General features: G+C 43.2%; 1 protein-coding gene and 1 pseudogene across 1 annotated transcript; both read right to left on the bottom strand.

Moving 5' to 3' along the window:
* Window positions 1-7,114: 7,114 nt before the first annotated feature.
* LOC142108434 (carbohydrate sulfotransferase 14-like) lies at window positions 7,115-10,532 on the bottom strand (annotated as a pseudogene).
* Window positions 10,533-15,379: 4,847 nt separating this feature from the next.
* LOC142108142 (carbohydrate sulfotransferase 14-like) lies at window positions 15,380-17,593 on the bottom strand. Its single transcript, XM_075191746.1, has one exon. The coding sequence runs from the start codon at window positions 17,232-17,234 to the stop codon at window positions 16,104-16,106; it is 1,131 nt and encodes a 376-aa protein (XP_075047847.1). The 5' UTR covers window positions 17,235-17,593; the 3' UTR covers window positions 15,380-16,103.
* Between the last annotated feature and the right edge of the window lie 6,640 nt (window positions 17,594-24,233).

Raw genomic sequence — 24,233 nt, 5'->3', positions numbered from 1 at the left:
TTCTAATTCAATATGTGGACGATTTGTTGTTGTGCTCTGATTCTTTTATGTCATGTTTACATGATACTAAATTGTTGTTTCTTCACCTTTCACAAACAGGGCACAAGGTGGCAAAGGATAAATTACAGCCATGTCAGACTAAGGTCAAATACTTAGGACACTGCCTCACTAAGGGGCTAAGACACCTGACAACCGACAGAATTGAGGCCATACAACACATGACTCTGCCACAGAGCCAGAAGCAGATTCGTACTTTCTTAGGGATGTGTGGATACTGTAGATCCTGGATCCCAGGTTTTTCTATTCTGGCATTACCATTGCAGGAGCTAGTCTCTTCCTCAAAACCAGAACGTGTTGTACACACAGAAGAGTCAGAGCAAGCGTTCTTTAATCTTAAAGATAGTCTGACTAGAGCACCTGCATTGGGAATACCTGATTATGAAAAGCCTTTTAAACTATTTTGTACAGAAGCTGATGGTTGTGCAGCAGGTGTCCTCGCACAGAAACATGGTGACGCTAGCAGACCGGTAGCATACTACAGTGCACAATTAGACAATGTGGCAAGATCACTCCCAACATGTCTCAGAAGTGTAGCAGCAACGGCTCTTCTGGTGAGTAACAGCGAGGACGTAGTATTAGGACATAATTCAACTATCTATACACCCCATGCTGTATCAGCTCTGTTAAATTCAGCCCAAACCAGACATGTTTCTTCAGCTAGATTCACAAAGTGGGAACTAGCCCTGATGGCACCCTCAAACATCACCATCAAATGATGTAGCACCTTAAATCCAGCTACATACCTTCCGTATGTGTATCTAGAGACACAAAGGGTGGGAGGTAAGGAGACCCTGGTTGATGATGAGTTAGGCTAGAATACTGACACGCATGACTGTATGGAACACCTGAATCAGACCTTTACTGCAAGGCCAGACATACGTGACATCCCCTTAGAAAATGTAGATTTTAAGTTTTATACAGACGGAAGTTGCCATAGACAGACAGAGACAGGAGAGCTATGTACTGGTTACGCTGTTGTAGACGATCAGGATGTGGTAGAAGCTGAACCCCTTGGCCCACCTCACTCAGCCCAGGTGGCGGAACTAGTAGCACTAAGGAGAGCGTGTGAATTGGCAGAGGGTAAATCAGCCAATATATATACTGACTCTAGGTACGCCTTCGGGGTAGTGCACGATTTTGGGGCCCTTTGGCGTCTTAGAAACTTTACGACAGCAGCAGGTACACCAGTGGCACACTCACAACACATAAAAGGACTTCTGACAGCGATACAGTTACCCAGAACAGTAGCCGTCATAAAGTGCAAAGCCCATACCTTTGAAGAAGACCCAGTGTCATTGGGCAACAACAGGGCAGACGAAGCTGCTAAATGGGCAGCAGGGCAACCTATGACTGTATCGACCGAGACTATGATGGTTTTTCAGACATTAGACATGCAGAAATTAATTGAAATGCAAGATTTGTGTTCCCTGCAGGAAAAGGTGGTCTGGAAGGCGAAGGGATGTGGTCAAGAGTCCTCAGGACTCTGGAGGGATGGACAAGGTAAGCCTGTAGCTCCCCGAACATACTATTCAAGCCTGGCTGAAGCAGCACACGGCCTGACTCACCTGGGTAAAGAAGGTATGTGCAAACTGGTGAGAGCATACTGGTGTGCTCCCGGATTTTCCTCTCAGGCTGGTAAGAAAGCAATGTCATGTCTTACTTGTTTGAGGAAAAATGTTGGGAAAACTATTCCAACTGAGCCATCCCACATCCCTCCTACAGACGGACCTTTCCAGGTAATACAAATTGACTATATCCAATTACCACCGTGCAGGAATTTAAAGTATGTGCTAGTGTGTATTGATGTGTTTTCCGGTTGGGTAGAAGCATATCCAGCAGCCACTAATACTGCTGTGTTCACTGCAAAGAAAATTGTTCAAGACTTTGTGTGTAGGTTCGGTATCCCTAGAATCATTGAAAGTGATAGGGGTACCCATTTTACTGGTGATATCTTCCAAAATATGTGTAAACTCATGGGAATCAGTAGCAGACTTCACATCCCTTACCGAGCACAGGCCAGTGGTAATGTGGAGAGAGTAAACGGTACTATAAAGAACAAGCTGGGTAAGATAATGGCTGAAACTGGGTTGGCATGGCCTGAGGCTTTGCTGTTGGTCCTCCATAGCATTCGAACCACTCCTAGACCTCCTCTTAATCTGTCCCCCTTTGAGATACTGTTCGGACGACAACCTCATTTGATCGTGAGTCCACAAGATGACTTGAAGTGTAATAATGAAGTGACTGTACAATATCTTATAAGAATGAGTAGACAGCTAAAACAACAACAACAAAAACTAAAAATGCTGTCACCTGGTATGCCAGAAACGAACTGTCATGATGTTGAACCTGGAGACTATGTTATGATCCGCAATTTCTTACGTTCAGGTTGTTTAACAGACCGTTGGGAAGGCCCGTACCAAGTGCTGCTGACCAGTACTACATCACTGAAGGTTGCAGAGAGAGACACTTGGGTCCATTCCACCCACTGCAGGAGAGTCCATAATCCGGAGAAAGTGCAAGATAAAACTAAGACCGACGACATAGAGCTGTCACTTGTGAGCCTGTTCCGAGAGACCTAAAGCCTGTAGTCGAGACACCTAAACCAGAGACGTTGCCTCAGAACTATCTTTCCAGCGATGGAGTGGCGGTTTTTGTTTTTCTTTTGTTCCAGGATTTTCCTTGTTTTTACTCTTTCTAGGACATTCTATTTTTGTGAAGGAGGATGGAGGACGGAGGAGAGTTCTGGGAGTGATACGGATGAAATGGAGGCCGAAGAAAAGTTAATAGGATACTCAGAGCAGCCCATTATCAAACTTGGTCCAGGGGATATGAAAAGGTCTGCTAGCTCAGGAACTCGGAGGCAGTGTGAGGGGCTATTGTCTGATGAGTATTGTATCTGCAAGATCTGCGACTCCCTAGTTGAAGAGAGATGCATCCAACGATGCCAGTCCCCCAGTACTCTGAATATAGGCGGGCATCCTTTGGAGGATTATCACTCCCTGGTGGGTAAGGTGCTAAACCTAACCGAGTGTTGGGTGTGCTCTCACGTGCCTCAAGGGCAGCATAATGTAGGACTAGTGCCACTCCCTCTAAACATATCTGAAGTACTCGAATTGAGGGGTGGGAGGCCTATAGAAGGGAGGTACAATAATACTAGGTCCCCTAGTCTGACGCTTCGACAATACTCCATAGGCAGATCTTTGCTGTGCCTAAACATATCTCATGCAAAGCGCCTGGAGAATTGGGAGGCTGACCTATCAGATCAGACAGTGGCTCGCCACACTCATTTTAGAGGGAGACTCACAAGGTCACTACTATGCAGGAATGTTGATGGAAGTCACAGATTAGGGCGTATAACCAAACATAAGGTATCCATTGGAAAAGTCTCTACAGATAAATGTAAAAATGTCATTAATGCCGACAAGTGTCTAGAACAAATGGAGACACTGGGCATGGGTAGTTTTATCAAAACTCTGTGTGATATAATTCATGGGCATACTGCTCCTTATGTTCTCCCTGATGATGTGTATTTTGTTTGTGGGAGGAAAGCTTATTCCTGGGTGACTCCGAGTTCCAAGGGCTTGTGTTTCTTAGCTAAACTGGTTCCTGAAATCATGACTATTACTCATGAAGAAATGGTTGATATTCACAAGACTACATCACCACCATACATATACACACAGTATGAACACCGTGGCAAGAGAAATATGATTCCTGGTGAGGAACCCATAGCTACAAAATTGATTAGTGAAACTGCTGGTTACCAAGTTATGGTTTCTCTAGATCTCACCAGGACCGCTCGGGGAACATTAAACTTTAAATATATCCAAGACCTAGCTAAATTAATAGATAATATCACCGAGATGTACGATGACACTTTCAGGTATACTGGAAGGGAGCTACAAGCGTACAAGAAGGAGTTGGTGCAACATAGACTGGTACTAAATTATCTCACCTCTATTACTGGTGGGTACTGTGTGACACTGGCCACCCAGTTCGGTGTCAAATGTTGCACGTACATTACTAATAATACGGATGACCCTAAAGAGGTTATAGACCGGAAGATGGATGAAATTTTGCAGCTGAAATGGGAATTTCGAAAGAGTCATAATTCTTCGTTATATGAGGTCGGGGAAAAGGTGGCGGGTTGGTTCTCGTGGTTGAACCCTGTGAAATGGTTCTCCGGTCTGGGGGAGTGGGTACAGGAAATGGTTGCTAGTGTAGGTAAGCTCCTTCTCCTTATACTGGGTGTCATCTTAGCAATTGGTTTAGTTGTCAAATGTGTTCCTACTGTGTTGAAATGTGGAAAACGGTCTCATAGGAGTAACACTGAGAAAGAGACTGAAAGGGTGGTACCAGATACCGAGATCATGGTCTGTGAAGAAGTATTGTATAATCCTGAACTTGAAACGGTGATTGGGTGATAGTTTATTACACTATCAAAGGGTGGAGCTGTCGAAGTCAGCAAATTGGATAAAGTCATTTCAATTAAAGTCGAGCAAACTTGGTTGTCTTTGTCTGAAAAGATGCGTACCGTATGCTACGACGTACAAGGGCACGCTACGGCGTGAAAGGGCGTACGCATCCACTACACGTGGCAGCAACAGTAATTGGTCTTTTACCATACACTCGCACAAACGCGCATACTTATAAAATAGTACACATTAATGGTAGTTGCAACACATAGTCAGTTATGTCGAAATATAGTAGTATTTATATGTTATATCAGAGTTACATGCATATTAGTGAAATACACGGAACGGGTTGAAGGAATAACATCATGAGTGGTATCATACTGAACCTTGTTACATATCCTACTGTTTGATTCACTCTGCGAGGGAATCGCAGAGTGCATACACAAGTTATGAATGATAGGGAATTATGAACTACTTAAGACTAAGCAATCTTGGCGGGAAGAGCAGAGCATACCCCCTGCAGAGACGACCCCCTCCTTTGGATTCCTTAGGATGAACCAGCCAATGATTGACAACCCCTTGGACATTCCTGAGACCTGGACCAATAGATGCAAGCTATACCATCTTCATTGTATTACTGTATTTGATTGTGTATATAAGCAGCAGCTTGGGATCGGAGTGCAGACATCTTGTCCCCAGACTTCAGGATTGAATGACTGCACTGGATCCAGAGCACCTGCGATAAGTAACGGCTGTATTTACTATTACTTCGCTTGAGCATATTATTCTACTTATTGCGAATAAATCTTTGTGCTTTGGAAACACAAATCGAGGTTCGACAATCGTTATTGGTTAGCGACAAAACGCACATAACAACATGATTTGTATTTAATTAAAAAGAGGAGAAAATAATAAATACTCAAAAATCTGGGGAAAGTCCCTGCCCCAAGTAGTCTTAACTTTGTTAATGATTACATAGAAAAAACAAATTGGGGAATGGATGGAGGGAGGGGAGGGGGGTGGGGGTGTTACTGGTGCTTAGCTTCCTCCCATTCTCCCTGCACATTAATCCTCCATCACCTCACCTCCATGTGTTCTATATAATACCTCAATACTACATATGGCACTGCTTTGCACCAAAGCACACTGGCTCTGTATCTGTTATTACAGAGTCCTTAGTTTGTAGCAGAACATTTTCTACATTTCATTACATTTGGGTACATTCCTGTGATTGACTCTCAATATGCAATTAGTTATTTATAATTACACAAGTACAACTGTGTGCATTCTCTGTAGTTCTGATGCAGTTATAGGACTATACAACTTACAGTTGCTATTTTTGTATTTCACATTTGTTTCTGCTTCCGGGTATTTTTATGACTGAATGAGGAACGGTTTAGTACCTCTGCATTACCCACAACAATCACAACGCTGTGCACAGTGACAGCTTGTTATTTGTCCCAATCTGGACATTCACAGACACCTGACGTACAGTGATTGCAGCAGCCAGACTTGTAGCCCAACAAGGACATGTACATACATTAGGCTAAGTGTGAATATTTCCTGTAAATAAAGTTTCAAACTGTATTTTCTTGCAGGAAAATGGCAACATTGAAAATCAGTCACATAAAATCATTCACATGATAGGATATTTTTCACTGAGAAACTGGTTGTGTCAATGTAATGTATAATAGTGTATAAAATGTAACATTATAGGATTATTTCTAGCAGACCTTCACATAGCATTTTAAACGATAATTACAAGCTGTAAACTGTAGAAGTGCAGTATTTTCAAGCTTCAATAATAATACTATAAAAATTAGGCATAAGCACTTCTGAAACTGGACAAGGGCCTGTGAGACACTACCTATTAGTCTGCGTTTTAATTTTGAAACACGTTGGCATATCCCAAGGATATTAAAAAATAAACAAAATATAAAATTCATATTTTTATTGCTATCAATCTTCTATTAGTCCCAAGTATATTCTTCCCTTGTGGAGGAGAAACACCCACGTTAGCTGTGTGATTACACAAATGCTACTTTTAAGTCATCTGTGACATATATGCCATTGTGCAATAATTTCTATAAATATGCAGCAATTAATGTGACTATACCACAACTATCACTTACTTTGCACTGTGCTATGGGGCAGCAGGTTGTATCTATCTCACTAATCTCTGATAAATTGTGCAACTGCTTGATATAGAGGCACACTCCAATAACACAATGACACACTGACAAACAAAATGAAATCCTATGGGACTTATATTTTGAAAAAGAAAGTAATATCCATTTCTTTACATGAAAACATATTATAATGATGTTTGAGATGTTTGTAGAAAGCTTCTGAAAATGAATCCTTAATGCTGATTGTCTTCTTGGTGTGCATAAAATAATACTACTTTTTCCACGCAGGCTATTCTAACACTGAAAGGGTTAACAACAAGGTAAACTAAGTATGACTTCTAACATAACAGGTACAGACCTGCAGGAAATAACCTCCAAAGGTTAACTAGAAAGCAGTGCAGAAGCAATTCATACAAGACAATACTATACATAGACTGTAAGCTTGCGGGCAGGGCCTTCTCACCTTTTTGTCTGTTTTACCCAGTTTGTTTATTAGTTTACTGTGTTTGTCCCCAATTGTAAAGCGCTACAAAATATGTTGGCGCTATATAAATAAATGATGATGATACATTAGAAAATACATTTAGTTTGCACAAAATAGGCTTGTTTCAGCTAATATAAAACATTTGGTTAAAAAAGGTTCCAAATACAAAAGAGCATATTCTGCATATGTGGGAAATCAAACAGTCTAAATCTGGAAACAGTTTTGCATTGAAAGCAATTGATTGTCTCTTTAGTAACAGATTTATATCATGCTTGTCACTCTGGGAACTGTAAATACATCAGGGCATTGATCAGGGTACTAACATCATCGGCATCGTCCTCATCCAGCAAATACTGGAGAAACTCAGAGAATGTGACATCATCTCCCTTTGACAACCCGGGGTTCTTCCTGTACCTCAAGTATTTCTACACCATAACTCTGCTGCTATTCTTCAATCTCCCCAAATTTGTTCCTATAGGCAGAGAGTAGTCTTTCTATGGGGTTTCTTCAACCATAAACTTAAAATAATATTTCAAGCGATATTGGATCTTCTCCATAGATAGATCAGATAAGAAGAGCAAGTCACTCTTGTGGTCCATCTTCAGCTTCACATCCATGTTTTTTAGGTTGCCGTCCAGCACCTTAAGGACCCGTTTCCAATTAGAGCAGGCCACCTTCGGCACATAGCAGTAGAGAAACTTGTACTTGTCATTGACTATGATGTGTTTGTAGAAAGTCCAGCGCTGGCTACTGGGTAAATCCTACATCAGAGCCGTAGCTAGGCATGTGCGGGCGGTGCCGTCGCCCAGGGCGCAAGCCCAAGTGGGCGCAGCAGCCGCCCGCTACCTGGCTCTGTAGCTACAGACTTTTAGTTTCCCGCAGTGGAACGCATGTGCATTCCACTGACAGGATGTTCGGCATTTGGAACGGTTTGCGTTCCAAATGCCGATCTTCCTGTCAGTGGAACGCACATGCTTTCCACTGCGGGAAAGTAAAGGTAAGAAAAAATCTCTCATTTAAATTCAGCAGTTTAATTTAAAAACACTACATGCATGACAGAAGATACTGATATATTTGGTTATCAGAACACTGCGGTTGCACAGACAACAGTCAGAGCGGAGACCAGTGCCAATGTAACCACTGATGGTGAGATTTGTAGTACACAAAACACCACTCAGACGTTTTATCACACAGACCTCTGTTCTGTGTGTTTTACAGGCATTGTAAGGCTTGTCTATTAATGTGGACCATACCTGATGAATTTTATACTTGAATTATTTATTATTCATCATAATAGATAATATAATTTTACACTCTCCATATGTCTACTAGCCCTCCATCCAATCCTGCCGTGACTGACGATATCTTGTTTAATGTAAGTACTGGGCTAGTATGTATATTCTGATACCTACTCAGCAATTTATATTTTATACATGCGCGGTGCGACTTCTCATCCCCCGAAATGCTGCGGTGATAGATCTGTATGGATATATTTTTCATTGTTTCTCACTCTATAGTAAGCTTTCTTTGTTTTTGTGATGATTTTTATCAGATTGTTGAAAGGAGTTATGGAATAATACGGTTATGGTTCCTTCAAGGCTCCTTGGAAAAAAAGAAAAATCACCTCTCTGCGCCGTCGGCACCTGCTCCGCCCGGCGCCCGCACTGAATGTCAGGCGTGACGTCAGTGAGGAGCGGCGCAGACAGGAGTCGACGACAAGGGATGAAAAGAGAAGAAATAAGCTGATAGAAAAGGTAAGTGAAGAAACGGAGCAAGTGGCAGCAAAGGAAGGCAGCATGGCAGAGTGTTTTGAGGGGCAAAGGAAGCTGCATCGCAGTGTTTTGAGGGGCAAAGGAAGCTGCATCAGGGCCGTCTTTCCCATTGGGCACGCTGGGCAGGTGCCCTGCAGCCCAGGGGGGCCCTCCGGAGGCAGGAAAAAAAAGAAAACCCTGAAAAAAAAGAAGAAAATACTTACCGTGCTGTCAGCTGGCGATCCGGCTCCCTCCCTGGTCTCCTCCTCCATCGCGCTGGCAGTGAATGTCGGGCGTGACGTCATCACGCCCGCCCGACATCCATTGCAGAGCGCGACGGAGGAGGAGACCAGGGAGGGAGCCGGATCGCCAGCTGACAGCACGGTAAGTATTTTCTTCTTTTTTTCAGGGTTTTCTTTCTCCTGCCTCCGACGGGCCCCCCTGGGCTGCAGGGCCCATATATATAATCATTATTTTTTTATTTTTGTATATATAGGGGCCCCGGTGCACTGCTGTGCCCGGGGGCCCAAGAGGTTCTTAAGAGGGCCCTGAGCTGCATCGCAGTGTTTTGAGGGGCAAATAAGCTACATTGCAGTGTTTTGAGGGGCAAAGGAAGGCTGCATGGCAGAGTGTGATGAAGAGAGCCATTACTGTGGCATAATATGAACTGGGGGCATTACTCTGGCATAATATGAATATAATATTAAATAACAGATTTTTGTCAGGTAAGGTATTCTTTAATATTTTTTCTTTAACATTTTAAAACTTTCTTATAATAATCTAGTTTTATGTATCTCTTTTACTGTTCTTATTTAAGTATTAAGTGCATGAAATATTAGAATATCTATATTTTTGCATACTTTAAATGGTCATTAGGGCAGAGAACCAGCTGTTAAATTATTTGAATCCCACCACTGAATGTATATATATATATATATATATATATATATATACATACATACACATACATATATACACATACATAATGCAAACTTTTTTCAGTAAAGTGCTAGCCACACCCCCACATTAGGTTGCCACACACCCACTTGGCAAATGTCACTCCCACTTAGATGGGGGGGCACCGGTGCTCAGAGCACTAAAATGTCTAGTTACAGCACTGTCCTACACGCTATGTGGCATGTTCTTCTGCATGTAGATACTGCTCATAGTCCTGTTTCTTAAGTCCCGTGAGATCTGCTGCTCTATGTATCCGTCCCCAAACTCCCGGGACACCGCTTTGTTCTGTGATCGCAACGCCAGGTGCCCCCATGAAGGAGTCATCTTCACTTCTGCCAGGATTCCACTCTCTATCATGAGGACTAAGCCACTAGATGCTACAATCACCCCAGAAATCACCATGGACGTAAGGAGAGAGCTGTGGTCCCTGGGACACGATAGGGGTAAGAGAGGATCCATATCAGTGTAAGGAACCCCCAATTAGGCAATCGGATCTCTGCACCCTTGTGAATTCTTTGGGGAGCTGGTACAGAGTTTGAGGTAACATAGGTACTGTGCAGATCGGGTTAGTGTATAGCAAATTCCGCATTATTTAGTGAATTCTTGGAAGCTGTTTGCAAATTCACATAGTGCTAGGAATAACTTCAGGTCATTTCTGTACCAGCATAGCAGTAACAGCAGGTGTGGATGTAGACTTTTCCTTTATGCGGGTGCTATTTATCGATTAACAGTGACTCCTCCCCCTCTACAATCAAGACTCCTATAGGCCCTAAAACACAATGGGGGAGATTCAATTACTGGTGCGCGGGCATCAATACAATGTCTGCTGCACACATTGCCAGCCATTACGGCAGGAACTCCGCTCATTTTTCTGAGCACCTCCAGAGAATCCTGTCATAACATTGTCGCAATGTGTCTCTGTGAACGTTCCTGGAGACACCTTGTGCCGAACAGAATCTCCCCCCATGTATCACACAAATTAATGTATTTTAGGATACAAGTCGTTCAGGTTTGAGCTTTGTTTTATTTTAAGTAAAATACTATACTATATAGCTGTTAAATCACAACAATAAGAGCAACAAATAACAGTAAGTCTGTCCCATCATCACACTGTGCCCCCTTCATTGCCCCCCACCTATCACACTGCTGCCCCATTATCATACTGTGCCTTCCTTATCACAATGCTCCCCCTTCATCACACTGCTACTCCCCTATCGCACTGCGCCCTTCTATCGCACTGCTGCCCCTAATCACACTGCTACACCCCTTTTACACTGTGCCCTAATATCACACTGCTGCCCCATAGCACATTGTGCCTCCCTATCACAGTGTACCCCTATCACCAGGGGCTGGCTGGCAGACTTTAGCCCGAGGGGCAAGCAAACAGCACTGGCCCATAAGTAGCGGCCCATCCTTGAAGGGTGGTTTTCGGTACAATATATATTTATCAATATAAAAAGAGCCTATTTTAGTGTTGCTTAATCCAGCGATACTTTATTCCCCCTCACACACACATTGTAGTGACATGCTTCCCCCTCACACACACATTGTAGTGACATGCTTCCCCCTCACACACACATTGTAGTGACATGCTGTCCCCTCACACACACACTGCAGTGACATGCTTCCCCCTCACACACACACACACTGCAGTGACATGCTTCCCCCTCACACACACACTGCAGTGACATGCTTCCCCCTCACACACACACTGCAGTGACATGCTTCCCCCTCACACACACACTGCAGTGACATGCTTCCCCCTCACACACACACTGCAGTGACATGCTTCCCCCTCACACACACACTGCAGTGACATGCTTCCCCCTCACACACACACTGCAGTGACATGCTTCCCCCTCACACACACACTGCAGTGACATGCTTCCCCCTCACACATTGTAGTGACATGCTTCCCCCTCACACACACACTGCAGTGACATGCTTCCCCCTCACACACACACATTGTAGTGACATGCTTCCCCCTCACACACACACATTGTAGTGACATGCTTCCCCCTCACACACACATTGTAGTGACATGCTTCCCCCTCACACACACATTGTAGTGACATGCTTCCCCCTCACACACACATTGTAGTGACATGCTTCCCCCTCACACACACATTGTAGTGACATGCTTCCCCCTCACACACACACTGCAGTGACATGCTTCCCCCTCACACACACATTGTAGTGACATGCTTCCCCCTCACACACACATTGTAGTGACATGCTTCCCCCTCACACACACACATTGTAGTGACATGCTTCCCCCTCACACACACACATTGTAGTGACATGCTTCCCCCTCACACACACACACATTGTAGTGACATGCTTCCCCCTCACACACACACACATTGTAGTGACATGCTTCCCCCTCACACACACTGCAGTGACATGCTTCCCCCTCACACACACATTGTAGTGACATGCTTCCCCCTCACACACACATTGTAGTGACATGCTTCCCCCTCACACACACACATTGTAGTGACATGCTTCCCCCTCACACACACACACATTGTAGTGACATGCTTCCCCCTCACACACACACTGCAGTGACATGCTTCCCCCTCACACACACACTGCAGTGACATGCTTCCCCCTCACACACACACATTGTAGTGACATGCTTCCCCCTCACACACACACATTGTAGTGACATGCTTCCCCCTCACACACACACATTGTAGTGACATGCTTCCCCCTCACACACACATTGTAGTGACATGCTTCCCCCTCACACACACATTGTAGTGACATGCTTCCCCCTCACACACACACATTGTAGTGACATGCTTCCCCCTCACACACACACATTGTAGTGACATGCTTCCCGACTACAACCACACCGACACTACTTACCCCTACACCGTCATCACGAAAGTGGCATTCCCGACATCTTCATCTCCCCGACTGTTGAAAAAGATGACTTTGAAGAAAGTACACAGATCGAGTGTCCGGCGCACAAGAATGACGTCATTGGTAAAAGCGTCAGTATTGTAAGTGCTGTTAAAGGGGCAATGCCAGTACCCAGCGGTTGGACAATGTACAAGGTTATTACACTAAAAACACTATCCAGTCGGCACATACTGCCATTGCCCCATGCCACTGAACAGAATTATAAATCATTAATAATAGTTTGAAGAAAAAAGCCAAGGGAAACGGTAAATAACATTCTTCATATAGCTCGTCATAGGGCCTGAGTCATTAAGGAGAGCAAAGCTAAAACAAGGAGTAACTTTGCAACTTGGCAAAATCATGTTGCAATAGAGGGGGAGATAAATTTAAAATGTGGGGACAGATTTATAGTTGGGGTAGAGCATGTCCTAGATCCACTTTAACTTTCAGTGTAAAAATAAAGATTTCAAATATCTGTGTGCTACATGAAAACAAAGCCAGTATTTAACTTGTATGCAAAATAATAAACTAATTTGCACCCCTTGCATTGTAACATGGTTTGTCCAGGATCAAAGTTACTTGTTTTGTTTTTTTTTGCCTTGCTCTACTTAATGACTCAAACCCATAGTGTATATGTTTTAAGTAGAGTTAGCCTAATGTTGTTTGAGAGGGAAAGTGGAAGTTATCCATTAAGATTGTTATGGAGCTCTATATTGTATGTACACTACATTGCTCCATATTTTATCATTGATAACATATGCTAGACTGTATATTGTAAGTTCTACTATAAACAAAAGCAAAGAAACAATCCAATTAATCTTAACTTGTTCAGGGCTACAGGTAGAGACGCGTTAATGAAACCACTAAGAACATTTCTGTTTCATTGTCTGTGTGTGTGATTAGGAATTTAGATTGTAAGCCCCAATGGGGCAGGGACTGATGTGAGCGAGTTCTCTGTACAGCGCTGCGGAATTAGTGGTGGTGGTATATAAATAAATGGTGATGATGATGATAGTCAATAATCCTAAATTTTGGCAACATATTGGAAGATATCTATTTTAGGTGCAATGATTATGGAAAAACCAGACAAATTAGGGGTAAATATTCCATCACTATTCTACTGACAATGTTTGACTATATTTTGGGTACATTCCTGCGACTCGAAATATACAATTAGTTATTTATATGTACACAAATACCAAATGAGTGCATTTCCTGCAGTTCTGATGCAGTTAATGGGCTCTGAAACATAGTTATACAACTTATAGCTGCTATTTTTGTATTTTACTTCTGTTTTTTTGCATTTGGGTATTTTTATGACTGAGTGAGGAACTGTTTTGTACGTCTGTATTAAACCCACAGCAATCAGAACACTGTGTACAGGGATAGCATATTATTTGTCCCATTCTGGACCTCAAGTCTGTTACCGACATGTACATACGTGAGGTTAAGTGTGAAAATGTCCTGTAAATAACAAGTATTAAAACCTCAGTATCATCATTAATGCCAAGAAAAGCAGAAAAGGAACATACCAAAATATTTTTCCTATTTAATTTACCATGTTTGGATTACACGCTCATTTTTTTTACAGCTATTTCAAACACAAATGCGCCGCATAACAATAATTTGGGACTATTAACATGGACAAGCTATCCGAATGATGTCCTGTGTGCATGAAAGTGTATATATTGTTATATGTATCAGAATGCAAGCTAGTGTGCTCTTGTGCATAAAGATACTTCCCACAATAATCACAATCTTATCTGAAACACCTTTACCTCTAATAACTGAAACTTTTGAATATATAAAAATGTCATAAGACAAGTGTAGCAATGACACATTTCAATGACAGATTTTTCCAGTAAGAAAAAAAAGGTTTTGTGAAATCATCAGAATCCTGCGTACATGGTATAATTCTATAGGAATCACTGTTTTTCTGCCACAGAAGGTTGCCATAAAAACTATGAATGCAGCGTTTTTAAAGCTAAAGTAGCGTTATGATAAAGGAACAGTTTTAAACTGTATTTCCTTACTGGAAAATGGCAATCGATCACATGAAACATTTCACATAGTAGGATATTTTGCAAGGAGAAACTGGTTGTGCCAAAGTAATGTATAATAGTGTATAAAATGTAACATTATAGGATTATTTCTAGCAGACCGTCGCACAGCATTTGAAATGATATTTACAAGCTGTGAACTATACAAGTGCTGTAATTTCAAGCTGCAATAATAATACTATAAAAATTAGGCATAAGCACTTCTGAAACTGGACAAGGACCTGTGAGACACTACCTATTAGTCTGCGTTTTAATTTTGAAACACGTTGGCATATCCCAAGGATATTAAAAAATAAACAAAGTATAAAATCATATTTTTATTGCTATCGATCTTCTATTAGTCCGAAGCATATTGTTCCCTTGTGGAGGAGAAACACCCACGTTAGCTGTGTGATTACACAAATGCTACTTTTAAGTCATCTGTGACATATATGCCATTGTGCAATAATTTCTATAAATATGCAGCAATTAATGTGACTATACCACAACTATCACTTACTTTGCACTGTGCTATGGGGCAGCAGGTTGTATCTATCTCACTAATCTCTGATAAATTGTGCAACTGCTTGATATAGAGGCACACTCCAATAACACAATGACACACTGACAAACAAAATGAAATCCTATGGGACTTATATTTTGAAAAAGAAAGTAATATCCATTTCTTTACATGAAAACATATTATAATGATGTTTGAGATGTTTGTAGAAAGCTTCTGAAAATGAATCCTTAATGCTGATTGTCTTCTTGGTGTGCATAAAATAATACTACTTTTTCCACGCAGGCTATTCTAACACTGAAAGGGTTAACAACAAGGTAAACTGAGTATGACTTCTAACATAACAGGTACAGACCTGCAGGAAATAACCTCCAAAGGCTAAATAGAAAGCAGTGCAGAAGCAATTCATATAAGATAATACTATACATTAGAAAATGCATTCAGTTTGCACAAAATAGACTTGTTTCAGCTAATATAAAACCTTTGGTTAAAAAAAGTTTTCAAATACAAAAGAGCATATTCTGCATATGCGGGAAATCAAACAGTATAAATTTGGAAACATGTAAACAATGTATAAATATAGTGCTGTTTGCATAGATTAAGATGTTGATTATGATGTATGCATAGTATACATGTTATCTTAACAGACTAACAAAATTTATACTGTAGTAAGTTGTAATGTGCTTTAGACACTTATTGAAGGATACAATGTAAAACAGTTTTGTTATTTACAATACAGAACAAGCTACTAAATATGGAGACAAAAATATCTATCCAGATACACGAATATAAAATCTGCAGCATATACTTGTATGCAACCCGATTGAAATACCTTAACACCTTACTGCCTACAGTATTCACTAGTGGTATTGGGTAATGAATAGGCAAATAAGGAGAAATCCAGAATGTACTTCGGTAAAACCTCTCTGATCAGTCCCTTTGGAGTATTGCATAGAAAGTAATTAATTGTCTCTTTAGTAACAGGTTTATACCATGCTTGTCTCTCTGGGAACTGTACATACGTCGGGGCATCGATGCTCTTTAGTACGTCATTGGCATCATCCCATAGTCTTTCGTAGGAGCCTATGAAGTCATAGGGCACAGCACACGGCTGGCAGAGGTTATAGATAGGCATCCAGTGCTCATTCATCCTCTCCACGTCCTCATCCAGCAAATACTGGAGAAACTCAGAGAATGTGACATCATCTCCCTTTGACAACCCGGGGTTCTTCCTGTACCTCTTAACTATTTCTACCCCATATCTCTGCTGGTATTCCTTAATCTCCCCAAATTTGTTCCTGTAGGCAGAGAGTAGTCTTTCCATGGGGTCTCTGACAAACATAAACTTAAAATAATATTTTAGGCGATATTTGATCTTCTCCACAGATAGGTCAGATAAGAAGACCAAGTCACTCTTGTGGTCCATCTTCAGCTTCACATCCACGTTTTCTAGGTGGCCGTCCAGCACCTTAAGGACCCGTTTCCAATTAGAGCAGGCAACCTTCGGCACATAGCAGTAGAGAAACTTGTACTTGTCATTGACTATGATGTGTTTGAGGAGAGTCCGGCGCTGGCTACTGGGTAACTCCCACACGCTATGTGGCATGTTCTTCTGCGTGCAGACACTGCTCATAGTCCTGTTCCTTATGTCCCGTAATATCTGCTGCTCTAGGTCTCCGTCCCCAAACTCCCGGGACACCGGTCTGACTTGTGATCGCCACGCCAGGTGCCCCCGTGGAGGAGGAGTCTTCACCTCTGCCAGGATGCCACTCTCTATCATGAGGAGTAACCCACTAGATGCCACGATCACACCAAACATCAGCATGGACGGCAGCAGAGTGCTGTGGCCCCTGGGGCGCGATAGGGGATAAGAGGGGATCCGTCTCAGTGCCGGGAACCCCCCATTAGGTGGCAGGATCTCTGCACCCATGTGGAATCCTTTGGGGAGCTGGTACAGAGGTTGAGGAAACATAGGCACCGAGCAGATCGGGTTAGTGTATAGCGAATTCTGTATTGGTTAGCGAATTATTGAAGGCTGTTTGCAAACCCACAGACAGCCAGCAGTACAGACTTCCCACAGCCCGCATTCTTCTGAGCGCTAGGAACAACTAGGTCATCTCAGTGCCAGCATAGCGGTAACAGACAGCAGCAGCAGCCCGCACCTCCTGCCCCGGGGAAGGAAGAACAGAAGGCAGTAAATGGCACTCACAATGTAAAGCGCAGCGCGATGGCTCAGGTCTGACCGCACAAATCTCTATCCGCTCACATACTCCATCCCCGGGGGCTGCTAAATTCTAACAGGAGAGAGGCCCTGCAAAGACGTCACAGTCACATGATCGCACAGAGGATGTGCAGATCGGGTACAGATCTGAGCTCTTCATCTTTTAAAGCTAAACGATGTGATCTATAACTATTTATTTAGTGCCTCTATCTTTGGTGTTTGGTGATCGGGAGAGTCAGGTTTCTTTTACTCAGGGATCCTAACATAAACCTGAAGGTCACTCCGTGTTACCCTGTACTCCTAGACCGCCCCGCTGCTGCTGCTGCCGCAGGAGTAGACGTTTTGATGTGGGTGTCACTTTTTCTAACGTACACTGTACAGCGGCGATGAAGTGTTAAAATCAGAGCGATCTAATTAACATCGGCGGCTAGTGGCGTTATCTACTTTTATTTTTACATATTCTAAATATATTCGTATATTTTGAATGTATTCTCTCTCCTTTAACAACGGAAATGTTGTTTATATCTCTGAATTACAGAGTGTCTCATATTCAAGCACTGTTGAGATAGAAGTCAGCTTGCAGGTATCTCACTTATTTCTAAATTGCTTGATGGTGGCCAGAACTGACACTTCTGTTTTCTGTTAGGTGTTCTCTATAAAGCATGAGTTTCCCTTTATTTCTTGAGGGAGAGAAGAGAAATTATTAAATTAAAATAAGATTATAGGTAAGCCAGATGTCAGGAAGCCAGCACTAACACGAGGTCAAAATCAGACAAAAAGGTCAGGGCCAAGGGCAGATATAAATGGTCAAAGACAAAGCCAGCCAGTATCGGTAGTAGCAGAATAAAACAAGTTACAGCCAACAAGTATGCTAAGGCACAAATACCTGTTGTTCAAGCACTAATGTGCTCACTGAACTGCCAATTGACCCATTATTTTGCAATGTTGCTCTCAAACAACAGGAATTTCACATTACTTCGATGAAACAACATTTAAATGGTTATCTTTTCCTTTGCAAGGGTGCTCTCAGGCTATATCTAAAAGTGTGTTTACAGTAGTCAGTTGTTTCAGCAGTTCCAACATTGATCACTAGATGGTGTATGAGAACAGTGCTGCAGAACAAAATTTCCTTGAACTTTTCAATGCTTGTCAAATATAGGGTTAAACACAATGCCCACTGACAGAAGAGAAAAAGGGAGCATGTCCATGCTACTATATAGATGGATATTGGGAGTAGGACGGGGAAGCTGGTGAGAGGTGCAGCTGAGAGCATGTTAAACAATGGTCATTGCACCCTTTGTTATATTTGAAATTGATCTACATAAAGCAACCGCCAATCTGTTTCAATCGTGATAAATCCTTCCTGACCTAATATTGCAGGCCTATGTCACCCTGGATCCACTGCTGTCCTTCATTTTAATTAATGGTCGTAACCCCGGCTACCCTTTTCCAGGGCCGCCGAGAGGGGGGGGAGCGGGTACATTTTACCCGGGCCCGGCCATGCCAGGGGGCCCGGGCCGGGCCCTTGCTGCTATTTTTTGTCATTTTTTTTTTTTATTTATTTTTTTTGTATTTTGCGTATTTTTATTTTTTTAAAAAAAAAATTCCCGCGGGGTAGGGGGAGGGGGGGGGGCGTTGGTGGGGGGAGCTATAAGAAATAAAAAAAAAAAAAAAAAAAAATCAATACTCACGTGACCGCGGCGCCGCCTCCCTCCTCTCCTGTCTTCTCCATTCACACTGACTGTCGGGCGTGACGTCATCAAGTCACGCCCAGCAGTCAGTCAGTGAGGAGCGCCGCAGCCTGACAAGACCAAAGAAGAAGAAAGAAGAGAAGACAGAAGAGAAGAGAAGAAAAGAAAGAAGCTGACAAAAGGTAAGGAAAGAAACTGAGAGGCACAGAGGAGGAAAAGAGAGGCACAGAGGAGGAAAAGAGAGGCACAGAGGAGGAAAAGAGAGGCACAGAGGAGGAAAAGAGAGGCACAGAGGAGGAAAAGAGAGGCACAGAGGAGGAAAAGAGAGGCACAGAGGAGGAAAAGAGGGGCACAGAGGAGGAAAAGAGGGGCACAGAGGAGGAAAAGAGAGGCACAGAGGAGGAAAAGAGGGGCACAGAGGAGGAAAAGAGGGGCACAGAGGAGGAAAAGAGAGGCACAGAGGAGGAAAAGGGGGCACAGAGGAGGAAAAGAGAGGCACAGAGGAGGAAAAGAGAGGCACAGAGGAGGAAAAGAGAGGCACAGAGGAGGAAAAGAGAGGCACAGAGGAGGAAAAGAGAGGCACAGAGGAGGAAAAGAGGGGCACAGAGGAGGAAAAGAGGGGCACAGAGGAGGAAAAGAGGGGCACAGAGGAGGAAAAGAGGGGCACAGAGGAGGAAAAGAGGGGCAGAGAGGCACAGAGGAGGAAAAGAGGGGCAGAGAGGCACAGAGGAGGAAAAGAGGGGCAGAGAGGCACAGAGGAGGAAAAGAGGGGCAGAGAGGCACAGAGGAGGAAAACAGGGGCAGAGAGGCACAGAGGAGGAAAACAGCGGCAGAGAGGCACAGAGTTATAAAAAAAAGGGGCAAAGAGGCACAGAGTGAATAAAAAGGGGGGAAAGCAGCATGGAGGGCGCAGTGTAGTTGTGATGGGGCTTGTTGCAATGTAGTGTGTGTGCGGTAGGTGGTGGCTAATTAATGGGCGCTATTTTGTTTGTAGGGTGATGGTGAGGCAATTTAATAGTAGGGATTATTAATTTAAGATGGGGTGATTTGGGGCCTATTGAATGTGGAGGTGAGTTTGGGGAGGATGAGGTCTATTTATTAAATGTGACTATGAATTATTTAATGGCAGTGATGGTTGCGGGAAATAGGTATTGCTAGGCTGTTTGCATGACGGGAAATAGGTTTATTTATTACATGTGAATTCTATTATTTTAATGTTGGGGCTGGAGGAAGGCCTAATTATTAATCGTGGGTGCTATTGATTTAACGCTGCGTCTGACTGAAATTTTCTAAATGTAGCCATTTTTTTCCCAAATAGGTCCTTCTACATTCCAAGATCCAGGCAAGCCACAACTAAAGAAACCAGCAGCCTCGGGTGGAGAAAGTGAGAAGAACAGGTAGGACAGAGCAGCATAGTGTGTGAAATGTTGTGATTCTAGTAGGGACAATGCCAATGTTTGGTGAGCCCAGTGGGCGCAGGCCAAGACTGAACTGTTTGTGTACACACTGCATTCTTTGTATACTACACTGTGGTGCTGGATGTCTTAAAAGTCAGGAGTGCTTGGACATATGTGACGCTGTGGTGAATTCAGGACCTAGTGATTTTGATGTGCTAGCTATGCGCCCAACGGTGCATTGCCACGGCCCCAAATGTATGACCACATTCCCGAAAATTTTTGCACCGTCGTTAGGCTAGCCACGCCCCAATGGCGCATTGACACGCCCCTGAATGTATGACCAAACCCGCGTCGTGTTTTTTGCGCCGCCGTTAGGCGGCGCAAAAAAATTTTAGGGCTTACTCAACTATGGGGGGGCCCCATGAGTTTGTTGTACCCGGGCCCTGAATTCCTCTTGGCAGCCCTGCCCTTTTCAGCTAAAAATTTGTCTAATGCTTTCTTAAAGTGAACATCCATCTCTGCATGTTCCTTACATTTCAGATATAAGCAGGGGACCCCAGCAGCACAGATGTATAGGTAAAGGGATCTAGGAATGAACTTTTACAAATATGTTTTTTAAAAACATGAAACTAGTCTTAACTTTAGAGTAAATTGTCCCAGGATACCAACATATTTCCTTGAATTACCCCAGCAGCCTGAACAGATATATTGTAAAAGGAGGTAGTGCGGCGGCTCCCAGGGGTGCCGCGGCGCTGTCACTGGGGTGCCGCGAGCCAGACATAAAAAAAACCCCCAAAAAAAAACAAAGAACACAAACTTACCAATCCGCCGGGCGCCGGGACCCAGCAGCCTCCTCTCTCCCGCAGCAGCTTGTTACTGACGTCGATATTCAGTGACAGCTGCGGGAGAGAGGAGGATGCTGGGGCCCGGCGCCCGGCGGATTGGTAAGTTTATGTGTTCTTTGTTTTTTTGGGTTTTTTTTTTTATGTCTGGGGCGGGGCAGAGGAGTGAAAGGGAGTGTGACAGAGGGGCAGTGGAGGGGGGCACAGCCCGAGAGGGGCAGTAAAGGGGGGCACAGCGCGAGGGGGGCACAGCGCGAGGGGGGCACAGCGCAAGGGGGGCACAGCGCGAGAGGGGCAGTGGAGGGGGGCACAGCGCGAGAGGGGCAGTGGAGGGGGGCACAGCGCGAGAGGGGCAGTGGAGGGGGGCACAGCGCGAGAGGGGCAGTGGAGGGGGGCACAGCGCGAGAGGGGCAGTGTGTCTGGATGCAGAGGGGCCAGAGTGCCTGGATGCAGAGGGGCCAGAGTGCCTGGATGCAGAGGGGCCAGAGTGCCTGGATGCAGAGGGGCCAGAGTGTCTGGATGCAGAGGGGCCAGAGTGTCTGGATGCAGAGGGGCCAGAGTGTCTGGATGCAGAGGGGCCAGTGTGTCTGGATGCAGAGGGGCCAGTGTGTCTGGATGCAGAGGGGCCAGTGTGTCTGGATGCAGAGGGGGCATTTTTGCATACAACTAAATAAGTATTTCTGTCCTGACCTAAATACTTATTATAATTTTTTGACCCAACTACTTCTAAAACAGGACTGCTCATTAATTATTTTGGAGGGGTGCCTTGAAAAAATTTGGAGACTCTAAGGGTGCTGCGATCTGCAAAAGTTTGGGAACCACTGAGGTAGTGCATGTGATTCTCCAAAAAGACTTATGTTCTTGGCCCCCAACCCCTACTTTGCAAGTCTCCAGGCTAAGGCACTAGTCCATAATTACAGCTATATAGACAGCCGAGAGCCACAATCTTAGCAGCTGTTCCCACAGGGCAGTATTCTCCTGCAGTGTACTTTGAATGTAAACACATCTTCCCAGAATGTGTCTTGGAAGGCCAAGTGGGAGCTCAATATTGCCAGTTATAATTCCCTTGCTAAAGTCACTGAGATAATCAAGAAAAGGTGCACTGGGCATAGCTATAAGCCCATCCTCATCTTCGGTGGAAATCACTTGACCCAAGACATTCCTGGGGTGACATCATCACATCATGCAGCAAGCAAAAGGAGGGACAGATGAAGATTTTCCCACTACCACATTTTGGGTGCCTGTGCCAGTAGACCAAAAGATACTGAACAGCGATCATCAAAAAGAAAAGGAATTGACAGTAATTATCAAACTCTTGCTAGGGCATGGAGAAAGCAATGTGCTGTAGATGACGCTGTGGGGGATTAAAGGGATTGTTGCAGTTTTGATTGGTAAAAGATGCCCATACTCCATTCAAGCAGCCAAATATGTCAGTCTAACACAGTGTTGGCTAACCTGTGACACTCCAGGTGTTGTGAAACTACAAGTCCCAGCATGCCCTTCCAGCAATAAGCTGCTATATATTGGAAAAGCATGCCGGGACTTGTAGTTTCACAACACCTGGGGTGTCACAGGTCAGCAAACACTGGTCTAACATATGGTCAAACCTGAAAGATACAGCAGTTCTGTCCAAGCACCAACAGCTGGGTCTGATAATTGACCACCTGCACAGAAGGATGACTACTTTATACACTGGCAGTTGCTGACATTGTCCAAACGTATTTACCATCGGTCCTGATCAACAGATCCCATTCAGATATTGATTAGGATTAGCAGTTTTAGGCCAATTTAAAACAGCCAAGTTGACCATGGAAATCTTAAGAGCGTCACCTGCCCTGCCGTCTGGACAGTGGCATTGGCTCAAGTGTCTGTCTATGGGCAAGCCAGGGTGGAACTATAAAACAATTCTTGAAATAAGTCTGTGAATATGTACAGAAAGTAGGTAATGGGCAAAAGAGTTATCTCCCATGGTTCTTATGTGCCAAACTGCACACAAAATAGAATCCAAGGGGTATATTTACTAAACTACAGGTTTGAAAAATTGGAGAAGTTGCCTATAGCAACAAGATTATAGTTATAATTAATTTAGTACATTCTACAAAATGACAGCTAGAATGTGATTGGTTGCTATAGGCAACATCTCTAACTTTTTCAAACCTGCAGTTTAGTAAATATACCCCTAAGACTTAATCCACTTTGCCAATTACAATGGCAGCAGCGAACCTGAAATATTTAGCATTTTTATAAAGTACCAATTTTATTTTAAAGACGATTTGCTCAACTGTAACATTTCCATTAGAAGTGAAGCAAAGTGAAATTTACATTATGGTTCACAGAACTCTTAATGGGAATATGTACCTAAAGAAAGAGGTATTTTTGCAGTTTCAACCAGATTTGTTGCAGGTCACGCTGGGAAAGACATCAAATGCGCATGATTTTACAAACCTGTATAATTTGCCATAAAAAGGCCATTTTAAATCAAGGAAATAACACAAATATACAATTTCTAAATCAATACAATTGCAGAAATTTATTGTATTTTATTTTAAAGAATTCTATTATATCTTTTTCACAGAAGATTATTGGGAATGTTTTGCCATTCCATCTGTAAACATTGAAATACATCTGGGTGACCAAATAAAAAGTGCATTTTACAAAATCATCAACTAAAATAGATTTTACATGTATTTAGTATTTTACCCACCATTTGTAAATCTACCAACTGCATATTCAGTTTCAAAAATATGTCTAACAATTTAAATTGAAAGAAAAATACTTAAATAAAAAAAAATAAAAAATGAAATCATTAAGCAAATACCC

Source organism: Mixophyes fleayi, chromosome 12, assembly GCF_038048845.1.
Source record: "Mixophyes fleayi isolate aMixFle1 chromosome 12, aMixFle1.hap1, whole genome shotgun sequence".
Classification (NCBI taxonomy): Eukaryota; Metazoa; Chordata; class Amphibia; order Anura; family Limnodynastidae; genus Mixophyes; species Mixophyes fleayi.
Note: the sequence above shows the minus strand (reverse complement) of the source record. Positions and strands in the feature narration are given on the sequence as shown.

Excerpts from the sequence above, each read along its gene's own strand:
- LOC142108142 (XM_075191746.1), bottom strand. The coding sequence starts at position 17,234 with ATGTTTCCTCAACCTCTGTACCAGCTCCCCAAAGGATTCCACATGGGT.